The sequence below is a fragment of the Quercus lobata genome, chromosome 7, assembly GCF_001633185.2.
Source record: "Quercus lobata isolate SW786 chromosome 7, ValleyOak3.0 Primary Assembly, whole genome shotgun sequence".
In the NCBI taxonomy this organism is placed as follows: Eukaryota; Viridiplantae; Streptophyta; class Magnoliopsida; order Fagales; family Fagaceae; genus Quercus; species Quercus lobata.
The window spans coordinates 12,867,685-12,889,588 of NC_044910.1; the positions used below are offsets into that span (position 1 = coordinate 12,867,685).

Here is a 21,904-nt window from a genome sequence, read left to right on the forward strand (position 1 = left end):
CTTGAAAATGTTCACTGGCTTGCACAAGGTCCAAACCTTGTTGCTAAAAGGTTCAAACTTCATATTGTTAATGGCTACAGATTTTGCACAAAAAAGAATGAAGAGTACAAGAAAAGCCACAATAATGGAGTTCGTGTGACTGTTGAAGGGGGAACTGACTATTATGGGGTTTCGACTGATATTATCGAAATTAACTATTTTGATCATATGAAATATGTATTGTTCAAATGTGATTGGGTTGACATCAAACCAAGCAAGGGTTATAAGATTGATGAATTTGAGTTTGTCCTTTTGAATTTCAAACATTTGAGTCATACTAGTGATTGATCAACTGATGAACCATTCATACTAGCATCCCGAGCTTCACAAGTGTACTATGTGGTTGATGAAAGGCATCTTGATTGTGTGGTTGCTGTTAAAACAAAACCAAGAGACGTGTTTGATGATGGTAATGGTGAAGCCAGTGAGGATGACGTTGACACATATTGTGAAAATGAGCCATTTAATGTTCCAATTGAGGACACATTTCAAGAAGTAGCTGAAAATCTCTCTTGGGTTAGACATGATGGGGGCGATATATGCGATTTTGAGTCTGATGAGGATGTATAGTTGTTGAAATAATGTGTAATTTTATAATTTTATAAAGTAATGGGCTCCCATAAATTTTCAACTTAGCTTGTAAACTCTAATTTTTGTTATTGCTACTATCTTTGTACTACATTAATTTTTTTTTTAGTGATGCTACTATTTTACTGACATTGGTACTGCTTTTTACATTGTTAATATCTTACTTGAAAATGGAGCAGATATGACTAAGAGGAAAAGATACAATATTGAAGTTGTTGGGGCTACATCTCGCCATGGTACACCTTGTCAAGTAACATCTAGCTAGGGTACATTTGATCAATGTACAATGCCACCACAAGAAGGCTTGCAGCAGCTTAATGCTATCATAGGTAATGATGAACTGGATGAAGAAGAATTTGCAGAGGTTCAAGTAGTGAATGTTGAAGGTATTATGACATATAACCGTTAATATAATTGTTTAGATATTTTAGGCATTAAACTTTAAACATTTAATAATTCTTGTTTTTTATATTCTTTACTAAATATATATATATATATATATTTTCATTTATTGGTCATAGATGCTTCTAGAATGCGAAGTACATGAGGGATTACTAGTATGGCTGAAGTATTTAATTTGCCTAGCAATTCTAGATTTATTGTTTGATATAATAATTGCCTTCAGCTAGTAGGAAAAGAGGCAAGTTTACTTGCACGGGCTCTAGGTGTAATTGCTAAAATGCCAAATATATGTCCATTGAATTATCTTGATTGGTGTGAGATGCCAAACCATTACAAACAAGAAAGCTGGAATGTCATTTAGGTAATAATATTTTTTTCCTTACATTTAAACTTTTGTTTGACAATTTTTAATTTTCACTTTGCTTATAAAATACATATTTGAATGAAGTCTAAATTTAAATTTCCAGAAGCTAATAAGGAAGAAATCAAGAAGAAAACTATTAGCTCATTGTCTGTGTGTTCGAGGGGTTTTAAAAATCGCTTGAAACAAAAATGCTACAAGGACAACATGACACCAGCAAAAGTAATGGCTAAGACAGTGCATCCTTTGGTCAATCTTGATCAACTTGCAGTTCTTGCAGAATATTGGTGTCCGGATGAAGGAAAGGTATAACAAATTAATTTGTATCACTATTGCAGGGACGGACCTAGTAGGGGGCCCAAATTTTTTTTTTATTAGGTTTATTTTGTCTTTTTAATAGTTGGCCCCTCTTTCAAAGCCTTAACCCCATTAGCCGGCCCCCCCTAACCAGCCTAGAGCCCAGTTCAACTAAAAACCCATTAAAACCCTTTTAGCCTACGGTTACGTACAAACCAAATTCAAGAAAATAAAAAAGTGAGAGAGACCGAAAGATAGAGGCTGGTGAGAGTAGAGACTAGAGAGTGAGACCAAGGATGTGAAAATAAAAATAATGAAGAAAATGAAGCTAGACAGAGGCACATTGAAAACAAACATATAGAAAGAAAGAAGAAAATGATTGGAGATTCAAAGGTGGGTTTGAAATGGTGAAATAGTAAAATAGTAGTGTTTAGCTGAGATAAGAAATGGATATAAAAGAAAAGAGTAGCAGAGTCACGTGGGTAGGAGTGAAAAGGTGAGTTTGGAAACTTCTAGGAAAGTATGTCCTTTACAAATACCCTAAAGATGTTTGCTTATTTACAAAAATACCAAAATTTATGTATATAATATTTTATAAGCAATCTATTTCTTTTTATCAAGATCTAAAAAAAAAAAAAAAAAAAACTATATATATATATATATATATCTCTTGTGCGTTATTTCAGAACAGTGCACCAATATACTCCAAATACTGAAAAATTCAATGGAATGATCTCTGAAACAGAATTCAAAACTTTAGAATGAAGTTATAATATATATAGAGAGAAGAGTCTATAGAGAATATATAATATTGTTTGGTGTTTGTCACTTTGATTGTTTCTTTGTAGTGGGGCAATAGTAGGGAATAGGCGAGAGATAGAGATGCAAAAAAAAAAAAAAAAAATAGTCTTTTATTTTTGTTGGTAGATAATTGCATCTTAATATATTAAGAAACAATAATTTTGTGTATTTATTTTGGTTGATAGTTTGTTAATACTATATAAATGCTTATTTGAAAATTTTTTTTTTCACTTATAGTTTGGCCCCCCCTAACTTGAAATCTTGGGTATGTCCTTGCATTATTGTACGCATGAATTTAATACTATTTTTTGATTTTGTGAACATAGAATATTAGTGATAAAAACAATGACTTTGCAAAAAAATTTGGACATGCACATATTGGAGGATCAAAAAGTATTGCTCAATATGCAGATGAATTGGTAGCAACTTGTGCATTTATCTAATATGTTCCATTTTTATTTTTTTTAATAAAGATGTGCTTAGAATGGAAAATTACTACCTAATATAGGAAATGGAAGAGGGGAATTCACCTACTCGAGAAAAAATGTATAGAGTTCTTTATTCTAAGAAAGATGGGACACCAGTGAATGTTGCAGTTGATGGTGTTGGAGAAAAAGCTAACTTCCAGCTTGTCCACATGCCTCGTCCTAGAAAAGAAAGGGACCATTAAAGAACACTCATTCAACAAACCCGTCCAAAGCAGTCCCATCCATCTTGAAGGATAGACGAGACCCTGTAACAGTTTCGTCCGCCCTTAAGGATGGACAGACAAGACGAACGAGGTTGCGTATGTTCTCATCAAATGCAATGGTTCATCATCACCAACCGTTCTACAATAAACGGTTAAGGATAAAACCCCTAATGTTGTAACTTCCATAACAGTTATGGAGGTTACCTCAAAGACCCGCAGTGACAGGAGAAGTTACAAAGTAACTGCCTCAAGCAAGCACTATATAAAGGACTCACTTGCGGAGAGGTAAGGGATTCAGACATTTTTTCCATTTACAATCATTACTACAAAAAATGCTAACTTTGTCTTCGGAGGATCTTTGACCGGTTCTCCACTAGTCACCTCTGACTATCTTTGTTTTCCTTTCAGGCCTCACATACACCCCTTACATCATCGGAATCCGTATCATTCAACTTACTGATTTTCCAGGAAACATCAGTTGGCGCCGTTCTTGGGAAGAGCGTAATTGTTTTACAATTTGTTTTTCCAAGACAAAAAGTTGATGGTTCGGACCAGATCGTGGGCTACCAGCCCAGGTCATGAAGAAAGCAGGGATGCATTAAGTCATCCTCATCGTGATCGCCAATCTGCACCAGTCATGCAGACATCTTCTGTCCAACACATACACTCTATGGCGGTTGCAATGGCGAAGTTAACTCACCAAAACCATGAACTACAGAGGGAGATTGATCTAGGAAGGCAAACGCATGGAGAGCAGGGAGAAGAAGGGCAAACTCGGAGTCAAGAGGACAGAGAGAATATTGAACATGGAAGTCAATCAAGGGGTACCACCTCACGGAGGGTGCCTCATTTGGAAAAGGAGATGGATCAAATGAAAAAGGCCATGGATGAAATGAAGGAGAATATGAGGAGGACAAACCCAGTAGAAGACTTGGTTCACAGGACTGATTCTCCCTTTATGGCTTCCATCAACAGCCATCCCCTGCCACCAAAGTTTAAGATGCCTTCTCTAGATTCATATGACGGGAACCGAGACCCTTTTGACTATATTGCCACCTTCAAGACCACTATGCATCTTCAAGGAGTACCGGATGAAATAATGTGTAGAACCTTTCCTACCACCCTCAAGGGTCCAGCCAGAGTGTGGTTCAACAAAATACCCCGTAACACAGTAAGTTCTTTTGAAGAATTGAGTAAGTTGTTTGTCAATAACTTCATAGGAGGTCAGAGACACAAACGTTCTACGTCCAGTCTATTGACGATTGAACAGGGGGAAAATGAGAGTTTGCGGTCGTTTATCACTTGATTTAATAGGGAAGCCTTGACGGTGGACGAGATGGATGACAAATTGCTGTTGGCAACTTTCTACAACGGAGTTCATTCAGATTTGGTCATACATAAACTCTATAAGCAAGAGCCTCAAACCATGGCTGAACTCATCCATTTAGCTCAGAACTTCATGAATGCGGAAGATGCGATCATAGCCAAGAAGAGGAAGAGGACGAAGAAAATGGAGACAAATCGCCACCCGGAACAAGGTCCTCGTCCAAAGAAGGGACAGACGGATGACAGAAAAGACTGGGATAAGAAGACAGGCTCTTCAGCGTGCAATCAACAATATACTTTGTTAAATATGCCACTTGAACAAGTCCTGATGCAGATCAAAGACGACCCTTCACTAAAATGGCCAGAGAAGATGAAGGGGGATCCCAATAAGCGCAACAGGAATAAGTATTGTCGCTTCCATAGAGACCATGGGCATGATACAGACGAGTGTTTTGATCTAAAGTAGCAGATTGAAAATCTTATGAGGTAGGGAAAGTTGAGGAGTTTCCTTGGACGAGACCACAAGGACGAGAAATTGAAGGGTAAAGTAGAAGAGTCGTCACGACCATCGCTTGGAGAAATCAGAGTTATCATAGGGGATAGTTTAATAGGCCAGTCGTCCAAGTCCAAGAAGGCATACCTTAAGGTAGTGCAGAGCATCTAACTCTCTGGATGGTCACCCAGAGCAAGGACCACAGACGAGCAAGTAATCACATTCACAGAAGAAGACGTTGAAAGAATTCACCATCCTCACAATGATGCTATCGTCATTACCTTGCTTATTGCTGACTACATGACTAGAAGGTTGTTGGTGGATAATGGAAGCTCGGCGGACATTTTGTATTTTCCAGCTTTTCAACAGATGAGGCTAGGACGAGATCGGATTCGTCTAGTGAGTTCCCCTCTGGTAGGTTTCAGTGGAATGAAGGTGCAGCCTGTGGGTACTATTACATTACTAGTGGTAGTGGGGGCATATCCACAACAAATCACCAAGGACGTGAAGTTTCTTGTGGTAAACTGTTCATCCTCCTATAACGCCATAATTGGAAGGCTAACTTTAAACAGTTGGAAAGCTGTTACATCTACCTACCATTTGTCAGTCAAGTTTCCAACAGATTATGAAGTAAGACAAGTACAAGAAGACCAACTAGCAGCAAGAGAATGTTATCTGGCCATGTTGGCCATGGATGAGCAAATTCAGACCATGAATATTGAAGAGAAGAGAGTTGTAGCCGAACCCACCGAAGTGTTAGAAGATATTTCCTTAGATGAGAACAACCCAGAGAGGTGTACTAGGGTTGGCGTAGATCTAGAAGAAAAAACTAAGAAAGACCTCGTCCAGTTTTTGAAGAAAAATACTGATGTATTTGCTTGAATTCATGAGGATATGCCGAGAATAGATCCTAGTGTCATCACCCACTGTCTAAATGTATGTCCTTCCTCCAAGCCGGTGCGACAAAAGAAAAGGGTGTTTGCTCCTAAGAGAGATAATGCTATTAAAGACGAAGTTCAGAAGTTGATGGCGGCAAAGTTTATACGAGAAGTGTACTATCCAGATTGCCTGGCCAATGTAGTAATGGTAAAAAAGGAGAATGGCAAGTGGAGGATGTGTGTAGATTTTACTAATCTAAACAAGGCTTGCCCCAAGGACATCTATCCATTGCCACGCATTGATCAATTGGTGGATTCTACCGCAGGCCACAAATTACTTAGTTTTATGGATGCTTTCTCAGGATACAAGCAAATAAGGATAGACAAGGCCGACTAGGAGAAGACATCATTTGTTATTAGTCAAGGCTTATTCTGTTATGAAGTAATGCCTTTCGGCTTGAAAAACGCTGGAGCAACATACCAACGACTGGTCAACCAGATGTTCCATCCTCAGATTGGACGAAACGTAGAAGTCTATGTGGATGACATGTTGGTAAAAAGCCTGGACGAGGGAAAACATCTGGACGACCTGCAAGAGACCTTTAATACACTTAGGCGGTACAGTATGAAGTTGAATCCCAACAAGTGCGCTTTCGGAGTAATGTCGGGAAAATTTCTTAGATTCATGGTTTCACATAGAGGGATCGAGTCAAACCCGGAAAAGATTAAGGCAATTCTAGATATGAAGCCTCCGCAAAGTATCAAAGAAGTCCAGTCTCTTACCAGGCAAGTTGCTGCCCTCAACAGGTTTGTTTCTAAAGCTGCTGACAGGTGTTTACCATTTTTCAAGGTTCTAAAGAAGGCATTTGAGTGGACAGACGAGTGCCAAAGAGCCTTCCAAGACTTAAAGATGTACCTCGTTACGGCTCTGTTGCTGAGTCCGTCCGTGATGGGAGAAGAATTGTTTTTATACCTGGCAGTGACTTCGCATGCCATGAGCTCAGCATTGATAAGGGAGGAAGGAAAAATACAGAAGTCAGTGTACTATACTAGCAGGGCATTGAGGGGAGTGGAATGATGATATCCGCTAATAGAAAAACTAGCTTTCGCATTTATCACGGCTTCCAGGAAGCTAAGGCATTACTTCCAAGCCCATGTAATCAATGTTATGACAGACCACCCACTAAAGAAAGCCATGAATAAGTTGGAAGCCACAGGACAATTGATCCAGTGGGCTGTCGAACTCAGTGAGTTTGACATCTGATACCAACCAAGGCATGCTATAAAGGCTCAGGCCCTGGCAGACTTTATTACAGAGTTCACAACAAGCTGCGATGATATAGAAGGAATGGAAGACAGTAAAAAATGGGTCGTCCATGTGGATGGCTCGTCCACGCAACACGCAGGAGGAATAGGAGTGGTTTTGCAATCCCCTGAAGGAGATAAGTTGAAGCATAAGATCCGTCTACAATACCAAGCAACCAACAATGAAGTTGAGTATGAAGCCCTCCTTAAAGGGTTGGAACTGGCTAAGTCTGCAGAAGCAAAGTCAATACTCGTCCTGGAAGATTCTCAGTTGGTAATGGGCCAAATAAATGGGACGTATGAGGCAAAGGAAGGACGAATGAAAAAATACTTAGAAAAAGTGTGACGGCTTGTGAAGAAATTCAAGGAAGCTAATTTCGTTCAAATCCCAAGGGAGGAGAACGTGGAAGCAGATACTTTAGCAACGGAAGCCTCAACGACTGGAGCCATGGACAAGTTCGATGAAGTTCAGTACGTCCTAAGCATAGATCTCCCGGAAGTGCAGCAAATAGAGAATGAAGAAAATTGGATGACCCCAATAGTATTGTACCTGAAGGACGGAAGGCTTCCAGAAGGGAAGGATGAGGCCAGAAAACTCAGGGTTAGAGCAGCCAGGTATGTCCTTATGGACGAAGTTCTGTACAAGAGAGGCTTCTCTCAACCTTATCTCAAGTGTCTGGCTCTGGAAGAGGCGAACTATGTGTTGAGGGAAGTTCATGAAAGAGCCTGTGGAAATCATTCGGGAGCCAAATCACTCATCCACAAGGTCGTCCATGCAGGATACTATTAGCCAATTGTCCAAGCAGATGCAAAAGCTTATGTCAAGGTATGTGACCAATGCCAATGATTTAGTAATGTCTCCAGACAACCATCAGAGTATCTCACCCCGATGATAGCCCTGTGGCCCTTTGCTCAATGGGGCCTAGACATCCTAGGTTCTTTTCCACTTGGAACTAGACAGATGAAATTTTTAGTGGTGGGGATAGACTATTTCACCAAATGGGTGGAAGCAGAACCCTTAGCAAGTATCACACAGCAGAAGGTAAAGAACTTCGTCTGGAAGAACATAGTGTGCAGGTTTGGGGTGCCCAAGGTACTAGTATCCGACAACGGACGACAATTCGACGATGTCCTTTTCAGGGACTTCTGTGAACACTTTGGAATCCAAAATCATTATTCCTCCCCCGCCCACCTTCAAGCAAACGGTCAGGCCGAAGTTGCAAACTGATCCTTGCTAAAAATCATCAAGACTCAGCTTGAGGGGGCAAAGGGAATATGGCCAGATAAGCTACATGGTGTCCTATGGGCGTACAGGACGATAGTGAGAACCCCTACAGGGGAAACACCTTTTAAGCTAGCCTATGGAAGTGGAGCAGTCATACCTGCCGAAGTGCACATGGCTAACCATAGGGTGATGTCATATCAGGACAAGGATAACGAGGAGCAGCTCCGCTTGAACCTCGATCTGATAGACGAGGTAAGGACGGATGCAGAACAAAGGACGACAAGGTACAAAAACCTCATGGCTAGGTGATATGATGCCATGGTGAAGCCAAGGCGATTCAACGTAGGGGACCTCGTCCTGAAAAGGGTTTCTTTGGCAACTAAGAACCCAACTCATGGGAAATTGGGACCTAACTGGGAAGGACTCTACAGAGTTGTTAACTATAAAAGACAAGGATCCTACTACTTGGAGGCCCTGAATGGGAGAAAATTGGAACATCCTTGGAATGTTGAACACCTGAAGAGGTACTACTAGTAAGATGCCAGCCTGAATGAGCGTAGTTCTAAATAAGACTAAAGCCCGTTCATCTACTTGTTTGCATGTTTTAATAGTATTTTATTGTTATTATGGTGTGATTATGGACGAAGTTATGGTTTGTATTTATTTTTATAATAGGCATTAGCTTCTTAGCTCATGCCTCATCTGTGAACAATGTTTGTGGAATGTACATAATGTTGTGTAAATTCCTGATTTCCATACTACTGTTCAAATCAACCCACGAGAAGGCGAAAAAGCTCAAGACGAGAAATTTATCTGGACGCGGAGATGTAACGTCAATAAGCTTTCTAAGATAAAACAAAATCTAGGCACGCTCGTCCAAAGCAAAGGACGAAGTAAAGCCTATGCTTAGAGCAAATCATAGTAAGCCCAAGGCATACTCGTCCATATAATGGACGAACTAAAGCATAATGCATGTCCAAACCATGGACGAGAAAAAGGCACCTAAAACAATCCAGTCCATGGACGAGTAAAATGCAAGGTCATCCTTATTAAACATGAAAATCAACCAAGTCTAAGGACGGGTAATGCTGATGATTACCATTTCATATAGGCGAATTACACGATAAAATTCCAATAAAAATGGTAGACGTATATATATGAAAAATGGACGAGTCAAGCATTAAGTCTTGGAAATAAAAAGTCTCGTCTATGCATATATAAAAGAAAAATAACAGCATTCATTCAGTTGATTAAGGGCGGACGATCAACGTCCAAACACCCTTGTGAAAGTAAAGCTGTTTAATGACTCGTCCTAAAAACTATGGACAAGTCTAATGTATTTTGATCACATTAAAAGGATCAACTACATTAAAAAAAAGGTGCAAGGATAGTTAGTATTAAAAGACTCGTCTTCAAGCAGGAGGGGCATTGACTTTGGGATCGTCCAGGGGCAGCTGAGTGGTAGCATCGTCTTCAATATTGACATCATCAAAGCTGGTTTGAATAAGAGAACTAGTGGCAGCAGCAAGGTTAAGTTTAATTGAGCTAAAGTCAACTTCAGGGAAGTTCTCAATAGCATCCATTCTGAAGTCCTCAAAACCAGCTGCATAATTACGATCCAGGGCATCTGTGTACACTTTGGACGACTTGAATTCCGCTATAGCATCCTTTTTTGCCTTGGAGAGACGAGTACTTAGCTCGTCGTTCATCTTTTGCAAATGGTCAATACGAGTATCTTTCTCCAATGCATTAGTCCTTAACTCCTCGGTCAGCTTTTTATGCTCAGTGACTTCCTCCTTAGCTGTTGCAGCAACCCCAGCCCATTTTTTGCAGTCGGCATTCACTTCTTGAATCCTTGTCTCCAACAGGATTCTCGTCTTGTCCAGTTCTGTTGCCTGTCTGGATGCCGCCATAAACTTTGACATGGCCTATAGAGAGGTAAAAAACAAAGGATGATTAAACGAAGAAAAATTGTTAAATGAACAAGGACAAGAAAGGAATATGAACATACCTTAAAGAGGTCATGGATGCCAGAGTGTTCGAACTCCTTTAAGCCTATGTTATAACAGATGTTTACGTCTTCGTCCAAGACAGTCATCTGAAAACGCTCCCAAGCTAGATCTTCATTTTCAATGATGTTTGTAGAGGTCTTTTCAGAAGGCTGGGACGAGCCAGGCGCAGTTGACTTGGACAAAGGAATCTTGGACGGAGGAGTTTTAGATGGGGTGGACTCAATCGGAGTGGACGAATCCACATCAACTATCTGGATGGAAGGTTGGGACTGGGGAGTTTTAGACTTAACCACCTTGGACGAGCTGTGCTTCACTCTTTTGTCTCGACGACTGGGGATCCTTCTAAATCAAGGTTTTTTGGTAAGAACTTTCTTTTATCCCCAGCCGTAGGATGAACCTATGTTTGAACCTTAGGACGTTTTCCCTCACCCACAACTTCTTTCCCTTTGTTTTCTTTCATTGTTGACATTCCTAAAATGAGATAATAAACATATCAGGAATGTATAACATAGAATTTTCAAAAAAAAAAAAAAAAAAACCTTAACTTAAAACTTACTTTTGCGCACAGTAACCTCGTGTGCAATAGCCTTGTCTGATGGCTCAGGACCCAAACCCCACTTGGCAAGACGTCTAAGAGTGACTAGAGAACGAAAACTCCTGTCTGTGTGAAGACGAGCCTTGTGGACGCGGTCACGATGAAATTTGCTTAAAGACGGACGTTTGACGGCTGCAACACAATAAGTAAACAAAGGTTAGAAATTGCAAACAGATAAAATAGAAAGAGAAAGGTAAACAAGAGGAAGGGACGTACCTTCAGGTCGAAGGTTCCCTAAGTCCCCAGTATAAGGAGGAAAGGGATCCCTGCCAACGTCCACAGGGTTCCTTGCCCAAAAACCGGAGACAATGATGTATTCCGTCTTCCATTTCCTATCAGACAAAGTTAGGGACTTGATTAACCTACAATCATTCGCCCTAGCAGTGAACTGGTAAAAACCGTCGGACTGACTTATTTCGGAAGGTTTATAACAATAAAGGAACTCGTCCACAGTGAGAGGACGATCCCTACCAAAAACTTCCCTCCACAAAATTTGCATGGAGATAACTAATCTCCACGCATTAGGATTAAACTGACAGACACCTATGCCTAACCTAACTAACAACTCTCTAGCAAATGCGTTTAATGGAAACCTAAGGCCACCCAGGAAATAAGCTTCATAGACGCCTATTCCAGAACGAGGATTACAACACCACTCTCCACGGACGGGTAGCCTAGGGTTAAACTCGTTCGGAATTTGGTACCAAGATTTAAGATTACTAAGTCTTTGTTTATCCGTCTTGGAATGTACGCCTACTGCACAACTAAAGACGGTCTCCTCCTCGTCCGTCGGATTAGACAAGGGGACACTGGATAGGGAGCCAGCTTGAGAGCCAGAAGCTTTCCTAAGTTGCTCTTGGATGACTTCAATAGGAAACCCAGGGGCCCCAGAAGAATAATCCTCGTCTGTACTTCCTCCACTAATGTCACTAGTACTACTAGAAGTAGACCTATCACTAATATCCTCATAATACTGGTCTATAGCCTTATTAATACTATCAGTAGACGAAGAAGCAACTGACATTTTTGACAAAAGAAACTCAGAACCTAAAGACGGAGAGAAGAAGAATACCTGGCTCTAAACAGAAGAGGACTTTAGACGCAGAGAAACTCCTAGACGAGGATCTAGATGATGGATGTCAAGGAAGAAAATTTCTAAAATGAGAAGGGTTAAGGGAGGTATTCCACTATTTATAGGATGTTGATCTGGGCATTTGAAACGACACCACAAATACGAGAATGACATGCGGCACCTACCTCGAAAAACTAAATCGATGAGACTAGTGGCCAATAAAAAAATAACACGTGGCGCATTGATTTATTGACACCAGTTATGTACGTCCAAGGACGTGTCGGCAGGTCACCCAATTCGTTGGATGACCCATGTGGACAGGGGGCAACTGATGGTGTTGGAGAAAAAGCTAACTTCCAGCTTGTCCACATGCCTCATCCTAGAAAAGAAAGGGACCATTAAAGAACACTCATTCAACAAACCCGTCCAAAGCAGTCCCATCCATCCTGAAGGATAGACGAGACCTTGTAACAGTTCCGTCCGCCCTCAAGGACGGACGGACAAGACGAACGAGGTTGCGTATGTTCTCATCAAATGCAATGGTTCATCATCACCAACCGTTCTACGATAAACGGTTAAGGATGAAACCCCTAATGTTGTAACTTCCATAGCAGTTATGGAGGTTACCTTAAAGACCCGCAATGACAGGAGAAGTTACAAAGTAACTGCCTCAAGTAAGCACTATATAAAGGACTCACTTGCGGAGAGGTAAGGGATTCAGACATTTTTTCCATTTACAATCATTACTACAAAAAATGCTAACTTTGTCATCGGAGGATCTTTGACCGATTCTCCACCGGTCACCTCTGACTATCTTTGTTTTCCTTTCAGGCCTCACATACACCCCTTACATCATCGGAATCCATATCATTCAACTTACTGATTTTCCAGGAAACATCAACAGCTAAGGAGAATATGGTATGTAATATATTTTACATAATATAGTTGAAATTCTCTTTATTACAACTCCATTTTGTGACTTCTAATCCTATATTCATTTTTTAATAATTCATTTGTTAGGAAAAAATGGATGAATTGATAAGCCAACAACAAACTCCATTGACTTTCACTTCAAGTGGGAGTATTGCTTCGTTTGGGAATGATGTTTTTTCTCAAGTATTAGGCAAGGAGCGAAATGGCCAAATTCATGGTTTAGGATTCGGGCTAACTCCTTCTAAATTTGGTTTGAGTTCTATAACCATTGGTTCAAGTTTTAAGGTGGAATTAGAAGAAGAGAGCTTAAGAGATAAAGAAACAATCTGCAAATTCAAAGAGGAATTAGTGTTTCAAGAGCAAAAATTAGTGAGTCAAGAGGAAAAGCTTGTATAGTTTATTGTTGAATTTTACAATGTTATTTGTGCTTTGGATAGATGAAACTTGGTTTATTAAGTTATTTGAACAAATGTGAACATTTATTTCAATTTAATATTTGGAGTATTGTGCTTGAAATTTAAATATTTGATCACAGATGAATATTGGTTTATACAGGAGTATTGTTTTTATAATTACAATTTTTAAATTTTTGTGTACAGCGCAGCATTTAACAAAACGCTACAATATGTCTATTGTAGCAGTTTTAAAAATGCTGCAACACACACACACACACATGTGTGTGTGTGTGTGTGTGTGTGTGTGTGTGTAATAGTGTTTTTAAAAAACGTTGCAATAGATTATTTATTGCAGCGTTTTTTAGAACCGTTACATTGGATTTTGAATGAATGAATTTAGGATTTATTGAAGCATTTTTTTGACTGTTGCAAAGAAAACGCTGCAAAAGTAAAAATGCATTGTGACGTTTCTATTAAACGTTGCAATATGGATATTGCTGCGATTCTATTGCAGCAGCCAAAAAAGCGTTGCAAGAAAACGTTGCACAACATTTTGCAGCGTTTTTTTGGGAGATCATTAGGCCCAATGGGCAAGTGAAAGAATTAGACATGCCAGACCTCCCTTATTTATGCCTAGTCATTAGGGAAACCTTAACGCTTCATCCTTCAGGACCTTTTATCATCAGGGAATGTGCTGAAGGTTGCAAGGTGAATGGTTCACTTGTTAAGGCCAAATCTAGTGTGCTAATTAACGTCTATGCCATCATGCAAGACCCAGAACTTTGGACTAACCTAGATGAGTTCATACCAAAGAGGTTCTTGGAAAGCTCAGATGAGAAAATTAGTGAGCATCAAATCAGTGCATTCCATTTGGTAGTAGAAGGAGAGGATTCCCTGGGGCATCACTTGCTATGTTGATGATGCACCCAACAGTTGTAGGCATCGTCCAACGATTAGATTGGAAAGTGAAGGACAGGGAGAATGTTGATTTAAGCCAAGGGTCTTGGTTTGCTACTGAAATGGAAAAACCACTTGTTTGTTACCCCATTACATGCCTTAATTAATCCTATCTAATGGTTATTGGTGTTGGATTAATGGGACTCATGTGTTTTAAGGATAATAATGTATGAAAGTTCAAATGGTGTAAAAATATCCTTGAACGTTTAGACCCCCAATTTACAAATTAACCAATTCAAGTTTTATGTCAAACAACTAGTGTGTGGAAAATGAACAAAAGCTATAAAACAGAATTGGAAAACTATTTAAGCCAAATTAAAATCACAACCCACAGCAGATAATAAAAGGCAAAGATAAAAGGGAAGAAAGATGCAAACACAAGGACAACATGCGATGTGTTATCGAAGAAGAAACTGAAGCCCTTGGCGTAAAACCTCTCCGCCACCCTCCAAGCGGTAAAAAATCCACTAGAAAATGTAGTTGGGATACATGGACAGCAATAGACTCTCCAAGCCTAATCTACCCAATGCACCTAAGCCCTCCAAGCTTCTTGCTCCAACGAGGTTGCACCGAACCTTTTTCTTTTCTAGCTTCTCGGATTCCGCTGCTTTACCATAGCATCAACCAATGTAGATTGGTTCCTTCTTAACTGCTTCCCAGAACACCAAACAACCCTCTCACAGTAATGAATATGGTGAGAACAAGGTTTTGGTAAAATGCCTCTCAAGGGTTTGACAGTGGAGAGGAAAAGAGTTGAGGAATTTGAAGAGACTCTTATGTAAAGATTGTAGATGAATTAATCTTGTTTTACTCTAGAGTTTCTCTCTCAAAATTCTTTCTGGAAGCTCTCTTTCTTTTATGGGTATAAGGGGTATATATACTAGGGTGAGAGAGGAATGTGAAACGTCAGGTTTTTCAAAACAGGGCTGGCTCGCGACTTGGCCTCGCGACTTGATTGAGTCGCGAGATAACCGAATGGCCAGTTGTCTTCTTTTGTCCTGTAGTGCTCCAGCTAGCATGATTGTTCAACTTCTGGCATGCTTGGCACGTGTGCTACATCTGGCGGCTTGCAGCCGCGAGTCACTCATGAGATCCAGCCGCGAGTCTCTGTTTTCTTGCACACTCTTGAGCATTCAAAACTTTATCTCACTCACTACCCTTACAACAAACGCACCTAAATACAGGGTTACTAAATGTTGAAATACAAGCAAATTTGGCATGGAATAAAGCCAACAGAATGATTGATTAAATTCAACCTTACAATGTACATAATGTAAAAGTAGCAATAATGTACATAATGTCCTCGGTGATGCGTGGATACTTTGCAATTTCATTGAAAATAATCTTTATGTTTTGTAATGCCTATATATAATGCTCATTTTGTTTGTATAATATTTATGCTTTTCAACAACATTTTTGAATGCTTTGAAGCTCAGTCTTTGTAATTTATATTTTATATAATTTTTTTGTCCAAAAATTGGTTTTCTAATATTTAGTGGAATTGCTTTGTTGATCTAGATTTTTTTTTATACTTGAACTGCCTAGTTTTTTCTTCATTTCCAGGAGACTATAACATATTATAATATTTACTATGAAAAAGCAGACTTATTTTTTAAACTGATTAAATTATTTTGAAATTTATAAATAATAATTTAAAGCATAATATACTTCCATATCCTCAACCTCTTCATTCTCACAACCAAATACCACAACTCTAATCTCAAACATCCATTTAATTTTCTCAACAAAAGGTAATCATTTGTTAATATTATCATAAAAAAAGAACATGAAGTAACAAAGAAAAATTCCCTTAAAAAACTTCCATTTATCAAGATTTAGTTACCTCTAGTTGGACTTCCATATCCTAAACAAAATGAACATGGGTAAAATATTCACCCACACACACTCAACTCTAGCATTGTACAAATGTCACACACTTGTTTATTTATATAAACAACATCCTTGTCGCCAAGGCCAAAAAAGTCCGAAAAATCCAATGGAATGCCGTTGTTTAATGCGGTGAGAATTCGGGTACGACAATTGGTATCATCATATGTGGTGTTGGTGCTACTCAATATGATGTTGGTACCATCCAATGTAATGTAAGTATTGTCGCATGTGAGCTTGGTACCATCTATTGTGATACTCATTAACTGAATCCTATATTTATGGACTTATAAACAAGTTCAGCTCACAGGCCTAATTTAAAAGAGAGGATTATTAAAAGAAAAGTAATCCTTTGATTGACTTAGAGCACAAAACCATGATCACTAGTTCTAGTGGCATGTTGTAGTAATTCCTATTTTTCATTTGGTTCATCCTTGCTCTCTTTGTACATTCCTTCAAATCACTGCTTTCGTATGTTAGGTCACGTAAGTTTGTGACATGCTCTGTACAAGTTTATAACCCAATTGATAGTAAGGCGCAAAATGAAAAATGAGTTATAGTTTAGAGTGGTAATCGTGCATTTTGAAAGTTCTAGGTGGTAAGTGTAAATACTCTTCTTACGGTCAATTGTCAAGTTGTATTTTTTTCACCATTGAAGACATGTGAATGCCTTTTTTTATAGATAATATATTTTGTTTTTGATTCTTCATTGATTTCAAGGTTTAGTCATAAATACTTAAAATTAAAGTAGATGAATATGTAAAGATAGATTTATATGTAAAGTTAAAACCATCTAAGATGAATATATATATATATATATATATATATTTGTAATTCATTGGTTTTATTGTTTAGTTATAAACATTTCCATTCATGAATATGTAAAGAAAATATTATATATAATGTTAAAACCGCCCAAGATGACTATGTATAGACAATATTTTTTTATTTTTTATTATTCATTGAATTTATTGTTTAGTTATAAACATTTCAGCTAAAGTAAATGAATATGTAAATGCAAAGTTATATGTAAAGTAAAAACTACCCACAATGAATATATAAAATCAATCTATTTATATATTTAATATTGTCAAAAAATTTAGGTAAAAATTAAATAATAAAAAAAGAATGATAATGTGACTAATGACATGACCGATTAGGTGGCACAATAGGAGTATAGTAATATTAAATATTACAACCATTTTAATATATAATATATAGATGAAATTTTGTCTTCTACCTCTAATACACACCAAACGCATGAGATTTTTATTAAACCCCTTCTAGGGACCAAATCATAAAACTCATGTGATGTTTATCAAATCTCTCCTAGGGATTTCTCACTCCAAAATCAAGGGATTTTCATAAAAATCCTTCTAAGAGAATTTTCATCAAAAACTCATGAGATTTTCACAAAAACCCTTATGGGAACTCTTTCATCAAAATCATGGGATTTCCATAAAAACCCTTCTAGGAATTTTTCATTAAAAACCCATGACAAATTCATGGAATTTTGTCACTAAAAACTCGAGATTTTTATTAAAACCCTTCTAGAGACTTTTTCATTAAAACCCATGACATGTTTATCATTAAATAACCCTTTTCAAAAATGTTTTCAAATGATGGTTGGCCCATGGCTTACATCCATTAGGCCCTTGTGGGCCATGGTTTTCAAATAATGGTTGGAAACACAAGAACTGAAGTGACAAAAAAATTTTCAAAAAGGAAATTAAAATTGTGTGAATTTTTTAGGAACAATATTTTAGCAAAAGATAAGAGGATAATTAGACTGTCCTTCCATGAAATTATGAAACTTACATTGTTCATCATAAGATTTGGAAATTAAAATGCAGAACAAATCCATTTTGAATGGTACCATTACTAGGTAGATCATTCTCTCTAACTAGCTTTACACACACACACACACAAAACTATGCTTTATTGTTATGTTCAGGCCTCGAATCTGGCTTGCTATAACTGAAATACTGATGGCACATTGGAGTATTTGACAGTCAACGACATAACATTTTACTCTCACACGAAGAAACGATTAAAAATCATTATTAAGTGCAGCCTTGGCCTTGCAAACTTGAACCAAATTATTATTAGAAGCTGCATCCACAATTATAAATCAAATTGGTGGAAATTGTTTGAGCCTAGCCACAGGGACACAAACTAGAGGATGAACCCGAGGAAGGGTTATCCCAGGTCCCTCTTCCATGTCCACAGTACCATCTCCTCCATCCCCAACTTTCCATTCAAAGCACTGAATCATTGCAGCCAGTGTGGTATGAACAACCTTCAATGCTAGCGTTGCACCAGGACAACTTCTTCTTCCACTCCCAAATGGTATAAAATGGAAGTGTTGCCCCCTCACATCCAATTGGCTATTCCCACTACCCTCTTCAATAAGAAACCTCTCCGGTGAGAACTCAAGTGGGTTCTCCCAGTGGTTTGAGTCCCTTCCAATAGCCCACACATTTACATAAACCCGGGTTTTTGCTGGAATATCATAGCCAGCAATGTTACATTCTTCAGTACACTCCCTCGCAATTAAGGGGCCAGTTGGGTGAAGCCTCAGTATTTCTTTCACTATAGCCTGCATGTAGGGAAGTTTAACTATATCCGACTCCTCTACTATATTGTTTTTCCCAATAACCATATCAATCTCTTGCCTTGCTTTAGCCATCACTTTTGGGTAATTAATTAGCTCTGAGAGTCCCCATTCTGTTGTCACAGCTGATGTGTCTGTCCCAGCTCCAAACATATTCTGCATCATAGGTGTGTATAAGTTTGTATATCTAATATTTTTAAATGATGTGTTTTTTTTAGAGATAGTTTCAACTTATGAGGAGAAGAGATCTTACTAGTTAAACTAACTCGAACTCACAATTTAACAATTTGTATAAAGGTAAAATAAATTCTTTCAATTTTTAGTGAAATGGAGAAGATAAAGCAAAGAAAATTTTACCATAATGAAGGCCTTGATGTTTTCTCTGGTCATTCTGATCTCTGAGTTTTCATCTTCGTATATATCAAGTAAAATATCAAGTACATCTTTTATTCCATCACCCATCTCCTTCTTCCTTGCCTCTTCGTGTTCCTTCATTATCTTCTCCATCATAGTGTCATATCTATCGCGAACATCCTTAAGCCTTTTCCCAAATCCTTGCAAATCCAAATTCTTGCAAAACCATATCATTTCCGACACATTACCCTTACCAGCAAGCTCACACATTTCTTTCACTATCTTCCTCACTTTGTCAGCATCGTCTTCGTTTTCCGAAAACCTTTTTCTTAGTGCCATCCTTGATATCATGTTATTCGTTAACGTTATAAGCTCTGCTCCTACATCAACTGCCTCATTGGCCTTCGCTTTTTTATATAATAGATGTAGAAACCGCTTTAGTTCGTCACACCTGATCGGTAAGTGATGCTCAAGTGTTTGACCGCCTAGAAGTTCGGTCATGCAAAGCTTTTTCATGAACTTCCAGTGGGGTCCATAGGGTGCCAAAGCGAAATCCGCTGTGCCATATGAAAGGTAGTCTGCGTTAGACATTCTGGGGCGGTCCAAGAAACTAGTTTCATAGGTTTTTAGGAATTCTCTTGCTATTTCCGGCGAGGAAACAATCACACAACGTTTGGAGCCAAAGAGTAGGTACATTAAAGGTCCATATTGGTTCGAAAGCTTGTGAAAAGCTTGGTGAGGGATTCGGTTAAGGAGGTGGAGGTGTCCAATGATCGGTAGCGCTCGTGGGCTCGGTGGAAGGCGAACTTTGGTTTTAGTTTTGGTAAGGAAGGTTCCGACCAAAATGATAGAGGCTAACCAGATAAGGAGAAGTATAAGATTTTCTTGCAAATCAGCCATGGTTTGAAAATTTGCTCGTGTTAAATCTGGCTTAGAGGTTCTTATTTATAATAAAAAAGATAGAAGGGTTTCTTTCTTCTTCTTAATTTTAAAGTTAATTATTGTTACATACACTAAATTATACATTATTATACACACAATAACTGAAATTGTATTTTTAAAACATAAATTCAGTTATAATTATAAAATTGTGTTTTCAAAACACATTTTTATAAATTTAACTAAATTTTGTGTTTCGTAAACACAATGTGTAACTATCACAACTTTAATTATTAATTAATATTGCGGGGTTGAAGGGCTCTTCAAATTCTTAGCATGTCGGGTCATGCATCATTCTAACAATCACGTAGCAATTGTTCTTGGCTACGAAGTATTGGTTGTATAGATATAGGAATGGTATGATATATAGGATACGGCAATTCTTAAAATCTAGGATAAGATATAATGGTGATACATATATTAATTAGTTATTAAAAATATTTTTATTTATATCCTCAAGCATTTATTTTTCATATATTGTTAAGGATATATTAATTTAAGGGCAATAATAGATAATAAAGTGAATTCATAACCTTTAAATGATGTTTAGAAAGATTCTAAAAAAAAAAAGGTCTGAATATAAATCAAGATCCGAAAGAGTAAATAAAAGATAACTAAATAAGTGTTTAACATTGAAATAAATATATGAAAAATATAAATAAAAATCTTCACAAGTTTGGGATATTTGTCAATATTGTGGGGTTAGGTTACAACCATGTTAGAGCCGCATCACAATTGTATCCCGGACATATCTTTTCAAAAAAAAGAAAGAAAAAAGGAGAGGATAAAACACGCATGCATTAGTTGTTAGAGATACCTAGTGTGGATATGTATCAAACATGAGTATTTTAGCAAAATTGGAGTATCTGTGCTTCCTAGGTGCTTGGTGCAATAAAAATGGGCTTCAATTGACTATGGGAATGAACTTCCATGGACAAATGCACAACATACATTTAATTAAATATATCTTATATATATATTTATGTGTTAATTTTCTATTACAAAAATAATAAATATTATTTTATGGTTAAGATGACATTACACATATTATCATGCTAGTGTTTTATTTTTTTGAGAAGAAATTATCGTGCTAGTTTATAAATAGTTTGTAGCAACATTAAAATATTTAAAATATTTTTTGATTTATTTATTTATTATATGTTTGATAGGACATTAATAACATATTTTGTCACGTGAATTTGTAAATATTTGGTATAACTTTTAACATTTTCTACGATTCTATATCATGTAACACATGTACAACATCTAGGATACATCTTAGTATGAAATAATAAGTGACAAGAAGTCAAGTGATATGTCCCGTGCATGTAAAATATATATAATTCATGTCATCATGTCTTAAAACGATGTTAATCTGACTCATTCATGGAAGTCATGTTCTCACGATGAGAAGTGTTTTAAAGTTAAAATCATCACATCTTATGTACCAAACAATCCTAATACTCTTTAATATTATTTATTTGCCTACTATAGAAATATTTCCAGTTCGTTTAACCATAATAGTTTTGAGTAGTTTCTCTGATACATATGTATTTTTTTTTTTATAAACTTCTCTGATACATACACATTATATTCCTCACTAGTGGGAGTGCGGGACGTTAATTACATGGTGCACAGGATAAATATATGTAAATAAATAAATATATATATATATATATATATATATAAAATTGAACGCTAATCAAATACTCGTATTATTTTTTTATTCCCATAAAAAAT

The 21,904-nt window shown here is 37.6% G+C and overlaps 1 protein-coding gene and 1 pseudogene across 1 annotated transcript; one reads left to right on the forward strand and one right to left on the reverse strand.

The window, feature by feature from the left end:
• The window catches only part of LOC115951607, a 52,240-nt pseudogene extending 37,763 nt beyond the window's left edge, over nt 1–14,477 (forward strand).
• Nucleotides 14,478–18,388: 3,911 nt separating this feature from the next.
• LOC115952787 (3,9-dihydroxypterocarpan 6A-monooxygenase-like) lies at nt 18,389–20,125 on the reverse strand. The gene is made up of 2 exons (XM_031070058.1): nt 19,229–20,125; nt 18,389–19,027 (listed from the first exon to the last, which is right to left on the reverse strand). Exons 1-2 carry the CDS (start codon nt 20,123–20,125, stop codon nt 18,389–18,391), a joined length of 1,536 nt encoding a protein of 511 aa, XP_030925918.1.
• Between the last annotated feature and the right edge of the window lie 1,779 nt (nt 20,126–21,904).